Source organism: Aptenodytes forsteri, unplaced genomic scaffold (genome assembly GCF_000699145.1).
Source record: "Aptenodytes forsteri isolate BGI_AS27 unplaced genomic scaffold, ASM69914v1 Scaffold61, whole genome shotgun sequence".
In the NCBI taxonomy this organism is placed as follows: domain Eukaryota; kingdom Metazoa; phylum Chordata; class Aves; order Sphenisciformes; family Spheniscidae; genus Aptenodytes; species Aptenodytes forsteri.
In genome coordinates this window covers 1,339,700-1,358,742 of record NW_008794443.1, presented here as the reverse complement: position 1 = coordinate 1,358,742, position 19,043 = coordinate 1,339,700, and the positions used below count along the sequence as shown (strand labels likewise).

Here is a 19,043-nt window from a genome sequence, read left to right as displayed (position 1 = left end):
TGATTTCTTTTGCATTGCTCCAAAAACTCGGAGAGAACCCAATAAAAATATCTGGAAAACCAATTCCCTCTCCTTTGGAGAATCATCCGTGTGAACCCTCTGGAAGAGTTGAGTTACACCATCACTGCTGTGTTTCCACTACTGGAATGATATTGTCTCCTTGATATCCTCCCTCTATCTCGATCTGTTACCTAAGTTCACATTTAAGGTAGATCTACTAAGGCAGTGACTCTCTTCTGGTATTATGCTTATGTTACACCTAACACAGCAGTGTCCTATTCCATGAGAAGGGCTCCTAAATGTGGCTGTGCTGCAAAGAACTGGTTTCAAACATTTCAATATTTTCTCTCCTTATCAGATTCAGATTTACACCAAAGTCAATATTGAGGATCCCAGTGTTTTACACCTATTAGTGACTCTACAAGCAATCACCTCCTGGACAATAAAACAGAATTCCTAACTTATCAGAGACTTGCCATTAAGAATTTGGGGCAATTTGAGGATAGCGCATGGTTGCAGAACATACCCTCCTGGAGTCTCCCAGACTATGAAGCAGGCAGCCTTCCCCCGAGACTCCATGACCTGCCAAGTGAAAAAACAGTCAGAAAGGACGGCTGATTGAGTCAGTGGCTCAAGACTCAAATTAGAGTCCCAGCTGCATGCCACATTCCCTCCAAGACTTATCGCTGACCTTGGCTACAGCTTCTCCCATCTTTAAAATGGGAATTATAAACCTCTCTACCTCCCTTAATCCCATCTGTTTAGTTTGTAAATTCTCCAGGGCAGAGACTGGTTTTGATTTGCGTGTACAGCACCACATACAGCAAGGTCCTGATCTTGGCTAAGGCTCCTAGGCATGATTGAAATACAAAGAAATGACGGTATCTTGATCAAACATGAAGAACTCAGATAAACAATAGAAAAGCAGCTTGATATTTTTTTTTCCTGCAGTCTCTGCTTTTCCGTGACTTGTTTATTCATCTCAAAGCCTCAGCAGACATCTAATCAAGCTGTTAAGAGTCAGATTTGTGGCCAGTCAAGCACTTAGGGAGCTGTTAAATGTTCAAAACCAGTTCTATTCAGCAAACAGCTGCTGCTTTTTTTTTTTCCCCTATTCTCCTAGATAGCGGTATGGTTTCTTTACTCACTGTATACTCACCATTTTCCTATTAAAATTGCATCGGGGTGAACAGTAACTTCTGCTTTTCCGTGACTTGTTTATTCATCTCAAAGCCTCAGCAGACATCTAATCAAGCTGTTAAGAGTCAGATTTGTGGCCAATCACGCACCTAGGGGGGTGTTAAACGGTCACAACCCGGTCTATTCAGCAACCAGCTGCTGCTTTTTTTTTTTTCCCCTATTCTCCTAGATAGCGGTATGGTTTCTTTACTCACTGTATACTCACCATTTTCCTATTAAAATTGCATCGGGGTGATACAGTAACTTCTCCCCTAAAAGGTCTCATTAAGTTTTGGGTAGGGACACCTGACTTTTTCAGGCCTATCTTGTTTGCAGTTTTTGGTACTGATTCAAATCACGCTACAGTTAGACGAAGCAATGATTTCAGCAGGCTTAAGAAAGAAGGAAAAATGTGATAGTTTCCAGATGAGTGTATTATACTAAATTTAACATGCCTTTTGGTACTTAGAATTTCCACTTTTCCCCCTTCCATTTATGTAATTAGAAATCAAGCAGCAGGAAACCGTTCCTATTCCAACCTCAGTTGGGAACAGTATGGTCTCATTCCCATAGAGGGAAACAGGAGACTTGTCCTCACAAGGAGGTATTTTGCACAGCTTACATGGACAGGTTCAAAAATCGGTTTTGAATAATACAATTTTAATTAAACCACAACAAATAAAGGCCCATGATGTGCTAGTTATATATGCATATCTCTCTCTCTCAACACAACAAGAAGCAAGACAGCTGTGAAAAACAAAAATATTAAATTCTTACCCCACTTAAAGAACAGTCACAAAATTTAAATTCCACTTTTTAGAGTAAAATCGTGCCATTTTTCCACACTCACCCTAGGGAATTTCATATTAATGAGCAAGAACATTTGTTCTGATTATTCTCACTCTAGCAATAAACGACACAGTGTGAATGGATATCTACAAGGGTACCCTCTGAGTTCCAGGGCCAGAAGAACCACTTGATCACGGGTCACAGTAGATCATATTAAGAATTAACTCTAGGAAGTCAGATTTGAACCAAAGCAGAGCATACCAGGGCAGGACAACTCATCACCAGGGACACTAAATAAACATGGAACCCCTCATCACGGCCCAAAAGACACAGTGCTAGCTAAAGCTTGTGCTGCATGTTGAGAGTCATTATATTCAGAGCATTGCTACTGCTTTTGGTTCTCCTGTTTCTTACCCAGGTTGATGCTCTTCTCTCCAGCTGAACCCACTGGCTTACCAGACTGCTAGCATCGCAGCACACACACAGAGAACTCAATAAAAACACTTTCCAAACCACAGAGGAGCTATGGCTCCAAAGTACATAGTTCGAATTAAAAATTGGGGCCAGATAAAATGATTCAAAATTGGGAAGAAAGAAAGAGATCCTGTTTCCAATAAGCTGTTTTGACCTGACTGATGAATGCAGTCCGGCAAGGCAGGAGGTGGAAAAACAAGGACATGCTCAAGCAATGGTCCTGGATGGTATCATGCTTTGACAGTCTTTAATGCTGCTCTGGCATTAAAGCTATTTTATTTCACAAGTCCATTGCTCTAGGCAAGCTCTTCAGCTTCTGTTGACTCTGGGCACAGCTCAACATGCTTCTTCAGTGTGCAAGATCCACACACAAGTGCCCAGGGGGATGTGGGGGCGCAGGACTGCTGTAGCACCCAGACCAAATCTCAGTCCCATTGCTCAGTAAGATAAGGAGTTTCTCAAGCTCTCTGAACTCAGAAGACTGCCCCTCAGTCCACCCCCTTCCTTTTTTGGCATGGTTTAAAAACCAAATATTGCACAACTTGTTTTTTATTGTGTTTTCCTTGCTGGAGAGGAATTTTTTTGTCACCAGGGCTCACCATGCAGAGAACAGGCTTTCAATAAAGGAAAGCTCCGTATCAATCTGTACCATTCCCTTTCTGTCTCGGGAGACATGCATTTACATCATGTGCTACATGGACAATATGCAGCAAGCATGGGAGAAAGAAAAGAGGTCCTCGAGAGCCATCTCAATAGCTAGAAAACTGTGCTGAGTAAATAAGCGATGAAGACAACCTCTCTAATCGGGAGAAGAGCAGTAGACAACATGCCAACAAGCAATTACACGGACTGGGGTAAATGTTAAGCAGAAGGGAGTACTTGGACCAGTGACTTGCCAAGGTAATAAAGAGCTTTAAATATTTGAGACCCATTCCCAGACACTGAAACGTGTATGTTCTCCCACAGAAGAAGGGTGAAAAATCAATCAACCTAAAAGGTAAGCTCAGAGCCAGATGGCATGTGCATCTGTTTAATTCGCCCACTGTCCCGGGAAGTTTCAAACTTGGGTCATTCCATGACTCAAAGCTACAAGAGACAGCACTGGCTAGCTGCATCAGTCACACAGTTAGGATTTGCCCTTTTGGATTCTGCCTCTTTGGAGAGGACAAAACTCCAATTTTAAAGGGCAACTGTACAAACAGGACATAGGAGTATTTATATTCCTCTCCAAACACCGGCACAAGCAGCAGGGGTCTAGTGTGTGATTTATGAGGTGGGAATGCTTCTTTGAACTGTATGTTAGATGGGGGTTGCCTTTCCAGAGTGGAGAGGAACACACGACGTCTGTCTTTTCTGAAGAGCTCTCACAGTGGCTTTTACCCAGGTGGTCACAGCTGCGAGGTACTCAAAATGAAGTCCTCTCCTTCCATTCTCTCTCTCTCTCACTCACAAACAAAGTCAACACACCAGAGAAGGCCATTTTTCTTTTTTTTTATTTCCCAGAAGAGCTCTTCCTTGCACTTTCCAGACACGATACAAAACAAGCAACAGAACTTTGTTTCACGTACAGAAACAGTTTGTTGGAGTATAAAGAGTTACTGGTGATCGTCACTGAAGAATGTTGGCTTATTCCAGGGGCACTTCAGTATTCCTGAGGAATAATCATTGATTTCTCCTTCCTTCCCACTGGGATAGTCTTAGTCATTAGTCACTGTTCCTGTAAAGCAAGAAGGCTTATATTATTAAAAAGCCATTCGGGTTCCTTACATGGAAGGTGCTGCACGATGTAAAGCAAGCCACTTAGCTTTGTAACATTTCCAGAAGGTAGGTTAACATTTCCATCCTTTGCTAGACTGAGAAGTTGAGTATGGAGAAGTTAAGCAGCTATTTTCATACCAGAAGCGTGCCATGTTTTCATGCATATAAGCCTCCATTCTGACAAAATGGGTACTTAAAAAAAACCCCCAGCATTATTGTTCAAGTTAACTATTCGGAGATTGAATAGAAATCAGATAGAAATCAAAGCCACAAAGGGCAGGAGGAAAGGCTCCAGTTGCCAAACTTCTTGTATCGTTGCACATCTATATAATTCACATTGCAGTCAAAGTACAGGGTTGTGGTTTTTTGGGTGATAAATAATACAGGCTAAATAACCTGAAAAATATGATACTTTCCACTTTGCAAGGAAACCTTAGACCATGCAATTCTCAGCCATACTGTTTTAAGCCTTGAAATAATTGCTAGATGTCGATTTTAAATTCAGCTGAAGTCACAGTGACATCCGCTTCATCAAATTACTTCAAAAGCCCTCAGAATCTTATGACCACAAATTAGAACTTTCCTGCCTTTTAAGTAGTCTCTTGGCTGAAATGAACGACTCTTGCATTGGTGTTAGTGTTTCATGATCAACTTACTAACCCAAAGGATGGGCAGCGTGATGATCCAAGTTACAGCTACAACAGCTGCAAAGTTGCTTTGTAATCTCCTGATTATTTGGTATCGTGAAGATCCTCTGTCCCCTCTCATTCTCACTTAGGATTCAGAATTAAGAACTTCATCCTGAAGAATCAAGAATCCAGACTGGATAAAACCCCGAGTAACCTGGTCTGACCTCATAGCTGACCCCGGTTTGAGGTCAAACTACATGACCTCCTTGAAGTCCTTTCCAGCTTGAGTTATCCTGTGATACTATGAACTTGACAGGTTCGGAAAACTAGAAATAATTTTGCTCAAGCTAATCCGTGTTACATTTCTCTCTCTCTTAATAAAGCTGACTTTCTTGCAGAATCTCACATTTTGACAAGTTAGCATTTGAACAGAAACTCAGTTTTGTAAAGGAAGTCCTATGGAGTTTAGTTACAACAGTATTTTCTAGGAAAAAAACAGATGAGTGATAATGCAACAATATTTTCCATGCTCCTAACCAACAGAAATGAAATAATTTTGTTGTAGTAACCTTGGAGCCATTATCCATGACACGACATTTTGGAGAGAATTAACGACATTAACCATTAGATGGCTTCATCCGCGTCTTCCCTCTCTCAGCATGTTCAGCCTCTTTGTGCCAGAGAAAGCTAGCGGAGACAGTGCACTGGAAACTATTCGTCTAGTCTTGTGCCATGCAGGCAGCTGCGCTTCTTCTGTGAAGTGTCCTTTCAATTACCTCATGCTTCAGAGGACCACCCTTGCTCCAGAGCACAGATTAGTCCTTAATCCAAACAAAATCCTTTCCTAGGCTGACCTGAAAGTCAGTTTTCTATTGCCCAGCATCCCTAGTAACAAGCACCCTTGAATGAATAATGCTTTCTCAGAACATGTGAACAGGGCATTTACCATTCACACGAAGCCACAGACATGTCATTCCAGTTTCTTTTTGGAGACATAAATTGGAGGAATACCCTCAGGATGGTGTGGAAAGCTAACACGTTTTGATGTTAACAAATCTGGTCAGAAGAGTCATGCACAGACTTTTCATTCTGGGCTGTAGCTGGCAATGTTGCAGCTGATACAGCTGCATCTAAGTCACAGTTTCTCTATATTGCTATCCAAAATATTTTATTCTGAAGAAGTTGTTCAAGAATCTTGTTACTGTTTCCCTTTCTTTACAGGCAGCTGAAGATAGTATTTGTAAACAGCTATGTCTGGTACGGCTGCAGAAGGCAGGCAAAAACTCATCAGCCAGTAAATCTAAGGAGGACCGGACTCAACTTACAGCTCTAGATGCATCAGGAAAAAGCCTAAAAACACCTTCAGGCCTCCTTCATTAGGCAGACAAGTGACACAGGAGCAATTTCTGCATTCTGTGTACTTGCCATGAAAAGCTCCTGGCAGAACATTTCACCTCAGTACTTTCTGAAGTGCTAAAATAACTATAAGTAGGTCCTGGTGGATGCCTCTCCACCGGTATCAGTGGAATGCTTTTAGCAGTATATGGCTTTGTGGATCCAAAATATGCACGCACACCCCTTTTTTTTCCAGATGCCACAATGATAAATTACCGTAAGAACAGCCCCAACTTTTACATGTGAATAAATAAAGAAAACATTAATGGAGTCAGTTTGTGGACTTAGTGCACCGTAGGCAGTTTGCGAGCGCACAAATGGTTCCTGCTAATTAATCTATTTTTAAATATTTTATCTCAGCATGGTCAGTGATAATACTGAACTCATCTAAATTATCCTCTTCAAAACTAAAGTGTACAATTTCTTCAGACTAATTATTACATTACTATCCAGCCAAACAAGCCACAAAACCTACAAGTGATTAGTGTTTTCATGTTGCAAAAAAAAAACAAAACAAAACAAAACCAAACCCACGGAAGATCAAAGACCTGCTTCCACAGGCAGATCTACCTGACATGCCTGACACGACCTTCAGTTTCTTCCTAGTTCACCTCTTTCAAAGTCTGAAGGCAGAATCTTACCGTTAGTTTAGTTCTTCAGCTTTTCTAACATGTATTTTTATTATACGTGTTTTCAGGTTGTGGGAAAACCTACCTGCAGGACCTGTTGAACTAATTCTATGCATTCAGTCTAGTAAGTTTACTGCTGAACACACCAGACATTAAAAATTTCTAAAGAGCAGGGGAACTACCCTGCTTCGGCAACACAAGTTTCTTCTTACAGGTGCTCTTTTGGGAAAGGCAGAGGAATATCCATTTAAATGGTGCCTACATGTACCGTTTAATGCTAACTTATAAACAGTTACCAATTAATAGTAACTAGTACTGATACTTACCTTTACAAATTTACCATGGAGAAGATACTGAGACTGGAAGTCATGTTGACAATTGGAATAAGCCATTCCTAACCCCATCCCTGAACCAAAAGCGATAGGCCACGTCTTTCCTGGGGGGGAGGAAGGCAGGCAGAGAGGAAAAGTTAAAGTCAAGAAAAGCTGTTCATTTCACATGGCAGTGATAGCATTGTTAAATAAGCACCAAGAAAGAATAAATTACTGGAAGATGCACATTAGGCATTTTCAAGTTCTACAAGTCCTAAAATGGGCTAAAAAGCAGACCACTTCAGAAGAACAACAAGAGTAACAGTGAGTAAGACATTGTATTTAGAATTTAATGGAGAGCAATCTCTGAATTCAAGATATTACGGAAAATTATTCTGTTACCAAAGCATAACTAAAAAAGAATTTAGATCAGTTTTAAAAGCCTGGCAAGACTGGCATAAACTGATGTCTAGACACATGGCTCCAGTAATTTGGCTCAGGGTTTCCTGCAATTCCAGAATTTGAGCTGAGCACAGTAGGAGCTTAGAGAGATGCCGCGCGTAACAACCTTGTTACACAACAGTTAGAAGTTTAGGTAACTCCGTTTCAACTGAAAAGACGTGGGCAATAATGGAAGAATTGGTCTAACATGCTGATTTTACACGCCTCAAAGATTTCTTGGTTTTAAACTGCACCTACAATAGACAGAAATTAGGAAACCAGGCAGTCAAGAGTACTGTAGTATACTTACTTTTGAAGAAGATGACTGAGAAAACAATTCCTAATCCGAACCCAGCACCTGTAAGAAGAAATGCAGCGAGTGAGGACTAAGATAATGCAAAGTAATGGAAAATGATTTAGTTCTTCACAGTAATTCTTTGTTCCAACTCAGGAACATCAGACTACATGTTATTTCAGCACACCAAACAAAAACATTCTTAAATAGCAATTCTGAAAAAAATAATTCTTGTTTTCTTAAGTAACTGGAAGCAGCTAATTCAGATTAGAATCCCAGCATATACAAGTACATTATCAGAAAGATTTGGGAAACAAATCAGACTCTCATCCCAGGAAAAGTTACTGAATTTCTGTCACCATCTACAATGTGGAATTAAGATTTATTTGGCTCATTGTCAGCAAATGAGAAATGCTTAAATGAAAACTTATTGTGTCCTTGAGCTTCAGATTTTGCAGATGAATATCTTACTGTATTTCGTTTATCTCACTACTTTAACTACTTCAATGTGTGTCCTGAGGGCAGCAAAACTTTGATGCTTTGTGTTACCCTATACCTTGCAAAAGAAAGCTCCAGGCTGCTTATCTTTCACAAGGCTGCTTTTCTTTCCCATCCACAACATTCATTATGGAGCATATTTAAACACATTAGGAACGAATGACTTTTCACATCCTTATACTATATATAGAAATAACTACAGCAGATGAAAAAAAATTATCCAAGCACCATTAAAGAACTCGGCTGGCATATTTAAAAATAATTTTTGCTTTCCTTGGAAGGTGTGCTTATGATTTTTTGCAAGAAGTCAGGCAAGTCTGCAAAACTCCTCTCACAACCCAATAAATATAACAGTGAAAACTTTGAGCTCAGTGGGTAAATTCTACCTTTAATTATATCCACTAAAGACAAGAATTTTAGATAAGGCGCAGAAGTACAAAAGTTTAAAAAAGGAAAAAAAAAATTAGTCATGCATATGCTCATTAAAAAAATACTAACAGTTTCTGGTTTATTTTGCAGCAAACACATCCTGTTATGGGTTTCAATTCTCTCCTTTCAATACAAGAAATCTAACTTAAGTATAACGAGTTTTATTAATTAGAAGACATACTTTTTAAAAAAAAAATATTCCTAAAAGCATGCGATCCTTATTTAAGCTCCTGTTGAACGCATTACTAAGTGGGTTGAGTCCAGAACAATGTCAAAGAATCCTATACCCTCTTGGCGTATAGCAGTACATTTCCTTTTTTTTTAAAGTTTCCTTCTGCTCTTCAAACCTTTTTCCCTGCAAAAAGTATACTAATGGTAGCTCCTATTGAGGCACAGATTATTGAAACAATACTCACTGCACTACCTAGTAAATTAATTAAGCACCCCACGCTTTTCATTGATTAAAAACCCTCAAATATTAGACTAGAGATGACCAAATGGATGATCTGAGCAAACCCCTTTACGTTTACTCTCCCGTTAAGACTTCACTATCCATATTTCCTGAGAGCTGGAAATCAGAGTTGCTTTCGAAAACTCTTCATTTTACTACACGTTTTCATTAGCTCCAATTGTGACAGAGGTAACTACTTTACCAGGTCATTACAACTTTGGAGTAGGCTTGCAAAACATGCAACTGCAGGGAAGAACTTTGACTGCCTGCCAAGTGGTCCTGACATAACTCCCCCAGACATTTTAGAAACCGAGCATTCTGCAGAAGGTCAGGTTTTCACTCTAATCATTTGCACAGCTAAGGGAAAGTCTCAGTTCCTCAGATGTCTGGTCAGAGCTTCAGGCTTTTTCTGCATTTCAGACAGTAAGAGATACACTACTTGGAGCATCTCGTATAAACAGCTAACTACTCATACCGTGTCACTGACCAGCATTTATATGCAGGCTGGAAGAGACATCATGCATTACTAAGAGCAGCAGTTCATCCATGCTAATTCCTCCGCTCCCCCTCCCCAAGTAGAGCTTTCCTTCTGTACCTTTGCTATAATACAGCTGGTGTTGGCTCTCGCAGAATGTTTATGCTATTAAGGATAATTACTATCTTCAAGAATTCATCCAATGGACAACTGTTTGGCCCTCTGACCTGACTCCCTCTGCCAGTCTTTTCCAACAATACGTAGTTATGCTGCCTTTTTGTTTGGGGCTGTTGTACTGTAGGTCTGAAAAGGACTTTCTGGAGGTAATTACTTTCCGTTCAGACAGCACTAGGCGTTGTTTGAACTGTCCAGTTCAGAAGGCCTGTCACGCAGTGAGTGATACTGGTCCTACGCTTCCTGCCCAAGACAAGATCCCCTCTGCCAATCCAAACAGTTTAGCTAATCAATGAGAAATGATTTACAGGATGACAAATTCTGCATCATCTCGATGCGGAGCCCAGGCAGTTTCTAATGTCACCACATTTTCCACGTTACCAGTCAAACCCACATTCTTCTTACCAGAGCGGTGGTAAACTGTTTACCTTCTTGTCTTAAGAAAAGTCTGCGCTAAGGAAGCAGCTATAGTTAATACAGTTTCTTTCCATCTACGTCCAGAAATCTTCATTATCTTGTATTCTCTTCACCTCCTTCAGATGCTTTCTCGCATTACACCCCCGTTTGTAAGGGCTCCACACAGAAGCCATCAATGCTGCTTCCTCTTGGCCATGGGGGAAGCTACAGGATACACTTAAAGGTGAAAAATGTATTATTTCTGCCAACTGCAATTCAGCCTAAGCCTAAAACAAAACCTAGGTCTTCCCCCACACTAATACCCAACACCTCTGTTAAGCAGATGTGGTCCAGCATGACTGACTTGTTAAGATAGAATGGTCTTTCCTAAGAAAGCTTTTTTTCAGAAGTAGCGATAAGCCTGGGTCCAGGGAAGGGATTCTTCTTTTTCATGAAAATGCACAGTGTCAATTTTAGAGGCTATCACTGCACCCTATTCAGCAGGAAGGGGACTACAGTGACTGATTAGTTTAAAAAGATGATGGTAAGATATCTAGGTCCTTGCTTTAAGCAATGAAAATGTTACAGAGAAGTGAAGGAGGAGATCTGATAGCTAATGGCTTTTTGCTTTCTGCACAAGAAGGCAACTTGAGAAACGAAGCCAAAAAAGTACCTTAGCTTCCCGCATCCCAAAGGCGGTTTGGTTCATTCCTTTTCTTACTGAGGAATAGACTAGAGTCTATGCTGAAAACTGTTGCTGATCTCAACACCCAATCAACAAGAAATGCTCAGATCTGCCCCCTCACGTCAGCCAGCGCATATACAGCATTTGCTCTTTTCTACTTGGTTTTAAGGTTTAAGCATTGGTTTGAAGTTAAAACCAGAAGCTTCAGCTACATTTAATTTCTTAGCCTGTCTGGTTAAGAACCTATTTCTGCGGATAGTTTGTCACTCATCTTCATTCCACTAGAAAGTATTTGTGGTTATGTGGTCATTTCCTGTGTCTCCAGGACCAAGGGGGAGCTAAACCATCTTGCCTTGGAAGCAAAGTAACCCGTTTCACTTTAATTCTATATAAAGTTACACCAGAGATAAACAATGGCAGAGCTGTTGATGAGTTTTACAGGTTTAAGTTCTCACATGCTCAATTTCCTTTTAAAGAGGCAACATGTTGCTTCAAAGAGCCTCCCACCTGACCAGGGGACACGCAGTCTGCAGCTGTTTCTACTAAAGATCAGCACCTCTAGGCCAGGCTTTAACTTCATAACAATAAAACATGAAAGGTTTATCTTACAATAAAAACAAACGAACATGGAAAAGCTAAGGGCTTGATCCACACCGGGCACGTTTTCCGTCCTTTTCTTGCATGACAGACTCTGTGGAGGAAAAGGCCACAGGAAAGAGTACAACGCATTTTTCACCTCCTCTGACAGTTTTAAATGTTTAACTAGAAAAACAGTCTCTTCCACCCTACATCTATCACTTCAGCTTAAACTCATTTACAGTCAGTGTCAAGAGGGGACAGGACAGTTCTGTGGACACCTTACTCCCGCTCCCTGGTAAGTGTCCCGGCCGTACGGTCCAGCACAGCCACACAGAATTGGTATCAGGCAGAAAGCCCAGTCTCCGAAACTTTTTCATTCTACTTTCCTGGCTCGTACACCTTCCAAGAAAAATGTCACAGTACCTCAAATCAATCTAACACACAGAAGAGCACGCGCCGTATACCCAATAGGACATCATAAAAGTGTCTCGGAGAGAAACACAAATCTTCAGGATGGGCTCCTGCCCCGTAAGAACATCTGGGAAAAGCTTTTTCTATAAATTTAATCAACAGTCCCTCCAACAGCGATACTACACCGTTTCTTCCTAGGCTACCCAAGTAGCTATGGGCTGAAGCAGCTATTAAGACTGTCACACCTACATACACTTTCTTCAATAGCTTGAAAATTAAAAGAGAAGGATTAAAATATGCTCGTTGACATCTGGCAAATGTGTTGCTGTTACTATAGCAGCTGGAAGTTTTTCAATTACTCATCTGATGACAAAAAGAAAACTATTATTTTTCCTCTGCCATTCCTTACACACAAATACGAAATAGAGAGCTTCAGCCTCCTCTCCTTCAGATTCTGTTATTTTACAATTAAAAGAACTAAATGACTGAAATAAAATAAAGAAGGAGCTCCTGGAAGATGGCTTCTTGTTCTAAGAAAACAGCAACCACTCTGTACAGACAAGACTCTCTAAAATAGGTCATGGACTTGTCCCAACAGAGAAGATTTCTTCCCAACTAGAAAGACGGCTTCCATTAGGATCAAGAAAATCTACCGAGCTCAGTTAGTTTCTCTCTGGGGACAGTGACAGCAACAGCTCCAAGGTCCAACAGCACATTTCATCCATGGGCCTGATGCACTGGAAGTTTCAAATGAGCATCAGCTCAGTCCAGCACTAAGATTTGCTTTAGGTAAGGAAATACCCATGAAAAGTCAAGATCTTCAAAACAAACAAAAGAGGCAAGCAACTCTCAAACTATATTCTCCCTCCCGTTGTAGGGTGTCCCGTCCTGCCCCCCTCCAATCCCACTTTGACAAGACACATAGATAATTATTTTGCAAAAATGGGGAGGAGAGCCTTCTTCATACACCAGGGCCTTTGTAGGGCAGCACTTAGCACCAGTGAGAAATCCGAGACCATGAAATGACTTATTTACAGAGAGAATTAATTTTAAGCAGACTCTTAGCAAGGTCTTTCGTGGCAGGAATCAGATTTTCTTCAAACACCAACTTTGAAGCTTTCATTCTCATCTCCCCCATTGTGTAGATTGTTTACATAGCAGACAGAAAAATGAGCAAGGACACTAGAAGAAAACATAGTGAAACTATACACCAAGTACTCAAGGAAGAAGCAGGGAAAAAAAGGGTGTTTTGTTTTCTTCTAGCATTTGACTGTAGTAACACAGAATACTTGGAATGACAGAATATAAATATCCAAATACCGTTATAATACAAAAATCCCGACATGCTTTCAGGGGCTGCTTTCACCCTTAAGCACTCCTGCAGTTCAACCGCTGCCCGAAGGCGTTTAACCTTAGATAAACATCAGCACTTTTGCACATGGACACGCAGCAGCGGGAAGTATCACTGTTGGCCCATGATCTCCCAAGCAAACACAGTGATAGTCTCGTGGCCGGACCAGAAACTTTTCATCCTCACACCAGTGAATGAGCTGGTGAGAGGGCACACGCATTTCCTCCCTCCTTTAAAAGGGGAAGGGGAGAAGAGTGGAAGCCACTCTTTGAATAGACAGCACAACAAAGGATCTCAGCAATATTGCATCAAGCTTTTAGACAAAATCAGGGTTGCACTCGCTTTAGAAGAACATATATAAAAAATCAGCAAGATACTCATAATATGGAAAAATACACCTCTGACAGAAAACTCTACCTTGTCTTACTGCAATAAAATATTCCATTAATGAAAACAATAGCATTGCTAAAAAGAAAAGTTTTGCTGGAGTAAACACATCCACATTTAGGGCTTTTGCAAGCCTAACTATGAGGGTTGGCAATCATGCTTCTTTGTGCCCATCCAACGTAGGTTGACCATCGCTGACGTCTACTGGCCTAGCTAAGAAATAGAGGCAATTTAGAGCAAGAAGTGTTACGGTGGCATCTCACGAGCAGAAATGCTAGGGAAAGAAGCCTGATCCTTCTCAAATCTCTCACTATCAATTTATTATCATCAAGGATGTGCCAGCAGCCCCGAAAGGATTTTCCTCAGAGAACTAAATCTGACATAACAAAGAACAAAGAGCTGTTCCCACCTACTGCTGTAACATCTCAAGGACCAAACGAGTGGTTTAGGATATCACTTGGCTAGAGTCCCCTTCCCCTGGACAGGGTCACTGTGTGCCACCTCCCAAAGAAGGCACAGCTGGCATCTTATCAATGCACTAATGCAGAGGACAAGGAAATCAGTGCACTTTGGATTCATTTCCGGCAGAGGAGATCTTACATAGTCCGGGGTTTTAAATGGCTGCACTATCAGACGGGTGTCACGGCTCTTCTTTCTGGTTTTCTTGCACACCAGAAGTATTGCCAAGAGCAGGCTGGAACAAGGGTCGAGCAGGGCTTCCCCCAGCGTCACTCACAGCTTCGGTTAGCGAGCTGAGCGGGCGCACCTAGGCAGGGCAGAGTTTCCTGACTCAGTCGGATGGCCAGCCAAGAGGAACAGCACGACTCAATGCAGTTAGGAGAAGAGAGACTGGATTCCTAAAGATTTTCCTGTCTTTTTCTTCCAAAAGAAGAAAAAGCTCCTTAATTTGTAGACAGTCATTGTATTCAGAACTCTGCTAACAACATAACTAAATATTGCTGTTAGATTTTTGACTAAAATTCTCGGAACAGCATTTGTCCACCTCTTCCAAACAAAACATTTTTTCATTGGCTGCATTGCCTCCCTGCACAGCCTAAGCCAGAAGCAGTTAATATTTACACTACTTGGTCTGCTACAAGATACAACTAGTAGAACTGGATCTTGTCCCGTACGACAAAGGAAAATAACTTGCGGTTACAAACAAGGCTCACATAACAATGCAGTTGTGTGCTCACATAATAGTCGTGTTTTCCAGTATTAAAAACAAAATCCCAGATGAAGAACAAGTCTTTTGACCTGGTAGCTATGATTGGATGGACACATTACAATTGCCAAGCAAAAAAGCACTTCAAAACAGGAATTTCAGGATTTTTGTATATTTAGAGAAAGTCTAATCCAGTTTTCAGAAAGTATAATCAAGTTTTATCATTATATAGACTGACTTTATCCTATTCATAACCATGTGAAGGATTATTTAAAAACACTGACATTGCAATCCATACAATGATTCTTTCTGAAATATTCAATCTGTGGAATGACACAAACAATACAATTTCACCCTTGCCATTAACAGAAACAGCTATTCAAGCAGGCCAGATGATGCAAGCCAGAAGAAATCATGTAACAGTTGCAGGAAAATTGAAAGTGCCCTTTTCTCTTAAAAAATTCCGATTAAATGGAAATTAGAAGTGTTTTATTTTCAGATGTCAAAACAGAGGATTAGAGGAAAATGAACATTAGTACACTGGGTTATCTACAAGCTTCCAGGCTGAATTTTGGTCAAACACAGACATACATCAAAACATTTGCCTCCTGCAAAAAAAAATGAACAGCACAGCAACTTAACACACAAGCCAAGAAGCAAACAGCTTTCCTAGGATTACCTTTCAATAACAGGTAAATTACAGTGTTCAACTCATTTACAACAGTTTCAAAACAAACCAGGACACACAGGCACACAAATCTCCCTCCCCTTATACACATACTCTTTAGTGCCTCCCCGTTCCCTGGAAACGGCATATAATAATAATTTGTCCAAAATTATAGCCTCGTAGAGAAAAAAACAACTCTGTCAGTCCTTCGTGAGTAATTGTCTTTCCAAATAAACAGGCATGAACTATCAGTTAAACAAACAAGCAAACCATTTAAACAGGGTTTGAAGCTGCTAGGATGGAAGAAGACCACAATACTATTTACTTCCCCGCCTCTTCTCTGCAGAGCTCTACAGATAAAAAGGAAGAAATGGTTGTGAAGGCTGGGGAGGACACAGGAGTTTATAAAGCTTTGCAAGCTGGGAAGAAAAAGAAAGCCACTGTAGTTTGATTCTCCTTCCCCACACGTGAAGCTTTTCTGATGGGTAAGAAAAATCAGTATCAGGAAGAAAGATGGAACGGAGAGTTAAATTATTTAAATGACTGCACGGGTGAAAAGTCTTGAGAATGCTGCGAAGCCGGAGGCAGCATGATCTGGATCAGCCATCAGAGAAACCGCCTGGTCAGCCAAGAAAGCACAACCCAGCCCACTACACACAAAACACTGTGGTTACAGCTATATTTAGAAAGGGAAGGGGAAGAAAAATACCTAGACCTATCCTCATCATTAGCAAAACAAATAAATGTCAGTCCTAGTAAAAAGGAGGCGAGCAAATAAACTCCATTTAACAATGTTTCAATGTTTTGTGCAGGCATACAGAGGTTTACAGTACTCAACTCTTTGAAACAAAATACTGTCTTAACAACGCCTGACAACAGATTCTGTTTTGAACTAACAGGAAAGAGTTTTAATACTAAATTACAAGGTGCACGCAGGTAGCGACCAAGAGGTCAAAAACATAATACAGCATTTCAAAAGATGTAACATAAGATAAATATATATTTTGGACATTTTAGTGGCAGGAGATGCAGTTTCTTCCAGGAGCTTGATCTCCAACTAAAACAGTGCAGCATAACTACAAACAACACAGCCAACTACAAGTACACCGGCTTACGCAACTGTAGTGGAAAGCCTGACAGACTAATACAAGATAAGACAGGCTGCACAGCACCCAGCTATTATTTAAAAACATTACTATTGCTAATAAAGTCATCCTGATAGCTGCTACCTCCCATTCTCGCTCTCTTCTGTTTCCCATCTCCCTCCAGCCCTCAAATTAATCCATGGGGGTTATCTGCCTCTACAGTTCTCACAGACACTGGAAAACTGTCACGCGTGTAAGGCTTCACAAATTCAGTGCTCTCCTTTATTTACAGGGTCTGGAATGGGAAAACACAGGGCTAATCGCAATGTTTGTTTTTCCCCAGCCACTGGCTGGAAAGGTCTCTCATGCACTAGCGCTCAGGAAGGATGTAAAGGAACGTACGGGAAGGAAACTGTGGCCACCAAAAGGAAAAGTCCGACAAAGAAGTGAGGACTTGGTAAACTTCTATATCCCACATAACAAGCAACAAAATTCTCAAGTAAAAAAGTTTATTTTCTTTCTTTCTTTCAGTATAACAACCGCCCTTGTTAGTTTATTGGAAGCTCCAGCAAACTTTGCAACAATATTACAAAACCAATCATCACAACCACGCAGGTTTTTCAAGTCCCTGCAGAGAAAACAATCATTTCCACTGAGTCTGAGAAAGTTTGTGTTATCGGCACTCAGTTAACAGTTTGCATAGCTAGGCCACTGACTCACTTCACACGTAAAGGCCATCATCATCTTCAATCACAAACTACCGGAGTATGAAGCAACTTCTGGGTTGTTCTGACTTCCAAAGTTCATACCGAGTCATTTGTTGTTAATACCGTGGAGGAGGTTGCCAGCACAGACGCTTCAGTTACTGGATCAATCGTAAAAGCACTCAAAACAGAAAAATGCTATCACACGCAAAGAGAAACATGTGTCTGAGGCCATCACACTGGGTTTACTGCTAAGGATAAAATAAAAGAGCTGCAGTCCATGTGCCCTTTTTGGGCAACCTAATGCAAAACACCAGTTTTACTGAGACCTCTACTCAATGCCATGATGAAGCTAACACTGGGAATCCTTGGTCTAGAGCACCAGTGCAGAAAGTCTAAGCACACTTTTTTTCTTCTGTTGCCACTTTAGGATGGAAGAAAACACCAAATTAAAATGAAAGGCCTGCTAAAGAGACATGCTGCATCGTAATCAACCCTGTATCCACTTCTTTCAGCCTCCTGGAGAGACTTTCCATGTACAGGATTTCCACATGTACAGCTGCAGCATGGAACAAGTTCTTGTTTATAATTTGGCGTACTTAATATTTTATAATAAAGCAACCAATGCTATGGAAACATAAACATATCTGGATATGTTTGTCAGACAAACCTGAATAGAATTTCATAAGGCAAAACATTGCTCTGGAGCACTTGACACTTTTCAAAGGCCTGTTATAAACAATGAAAGTTTCAGTTTACTTGAAATTATTAAACATCTTTTCTAATGGAAAAGTATTAGGCAACTAAAACCCTGAGTTCCTCGTCAGCTTTCAAGCCTAAGGCCACTACAGCAACACGAAATAAACAATCACATTTCTCACGAGAGTATTCGTGGTTCTAAAAGAGACTTCTGCACCAACATGGAAAGCGTACCTTTTGTGTCAGATACTTCACTTCTTGCTCTATACATTGCATTTAAAGATTTCCTTTGGTATACACACTTCATAAAGCCACAACCTCTGTCTAGTCGATTTGCCAGCCTGTCACATAAAGAGCACTGAACTGCGCATATACAATTACGATCACTCATAAAACTCACAGTTCTAAGTGAAATGTTATGAACGGTTTGTTGCAGACCTGAAGCACTGCAGGCACGTGCATAGTCCTAACTTTAAGGACAAATAAGCGTGGAAGAAAATCAGTGGAACTGTCCCCCTGCTTACAAAAGAAAAGACACAACTGTCTGCGGGGTTGGGACACCGGACGGAAAGCTTCTCAATGTCAAACTGCGCACACTGTACTAAGTAACACATGCCAAAGCTATCAGCGTGTCACGCTGCGTGTTTGCTTTTAATAAAACACAGCCCACCTCGTACACTGAGCGATGTGAACAGACCTGCAGAAACAAGATTTAGAAAACCAAGCTGTCGTCATAGCGAAACTAAAGGCGGGCAAGGTCACGGCACTGAAGGACCCGGTTATGCCTACCCGGGGCCCATTCATTCAGGGCAGGAGGCGTCCCGCTGGCCGCGGAGCTCTGCGCGGAGGGAGATTTCCCACGGAAACCCCCCACCTTCAACAGAGGGAGTAACCAGAGGTCAGAAACGACCCTCCGCTGCCGGATCGCGGGTAAGACGGGGCCGGGCCGGGGGGAAGAGCCCCGGGGCGGCCGTGGGAGCGGGCCCA

At 41.2% G+C, this 19,043-nt stretch overlaps 1 protein-coding gene across 1 annotated transcript in view; it reads right to left on the bottom strand.

Annotated features, from left to right (window-relative positions):
* Positions 1 to 3,915: 3,915 nt before the first annotated feature.
* Positions 3,916 to 19,043, bottom strand: part of MINOS1 (mitochondrial inner membrane organizing system 1) — a 15,588-nt gene continuing 460 nt past the window's right edge. The window contains exons 2-4 of the mRNA XM_009289581.2: positions 7,916 to 7,963; positions 7,180 to 7,289; positions 3,916 to 4,159 (exon numbers count right to left, since the gene is read on the bottom strand). Coding sequence (XP_009287856.1) covers positions 4,151 to 4,159; positions 7,180 to 7,289; positions 7,916 to 7,963 — 167 coding nt within the window. The 3' untranslated portion in view covers positions 3,916 to 4,150. The remainder of the gene's footprint in view (positions 4,160 to 7,179; positions 7,290 to 7,915; positions 7,964 to 19,043) is intronic.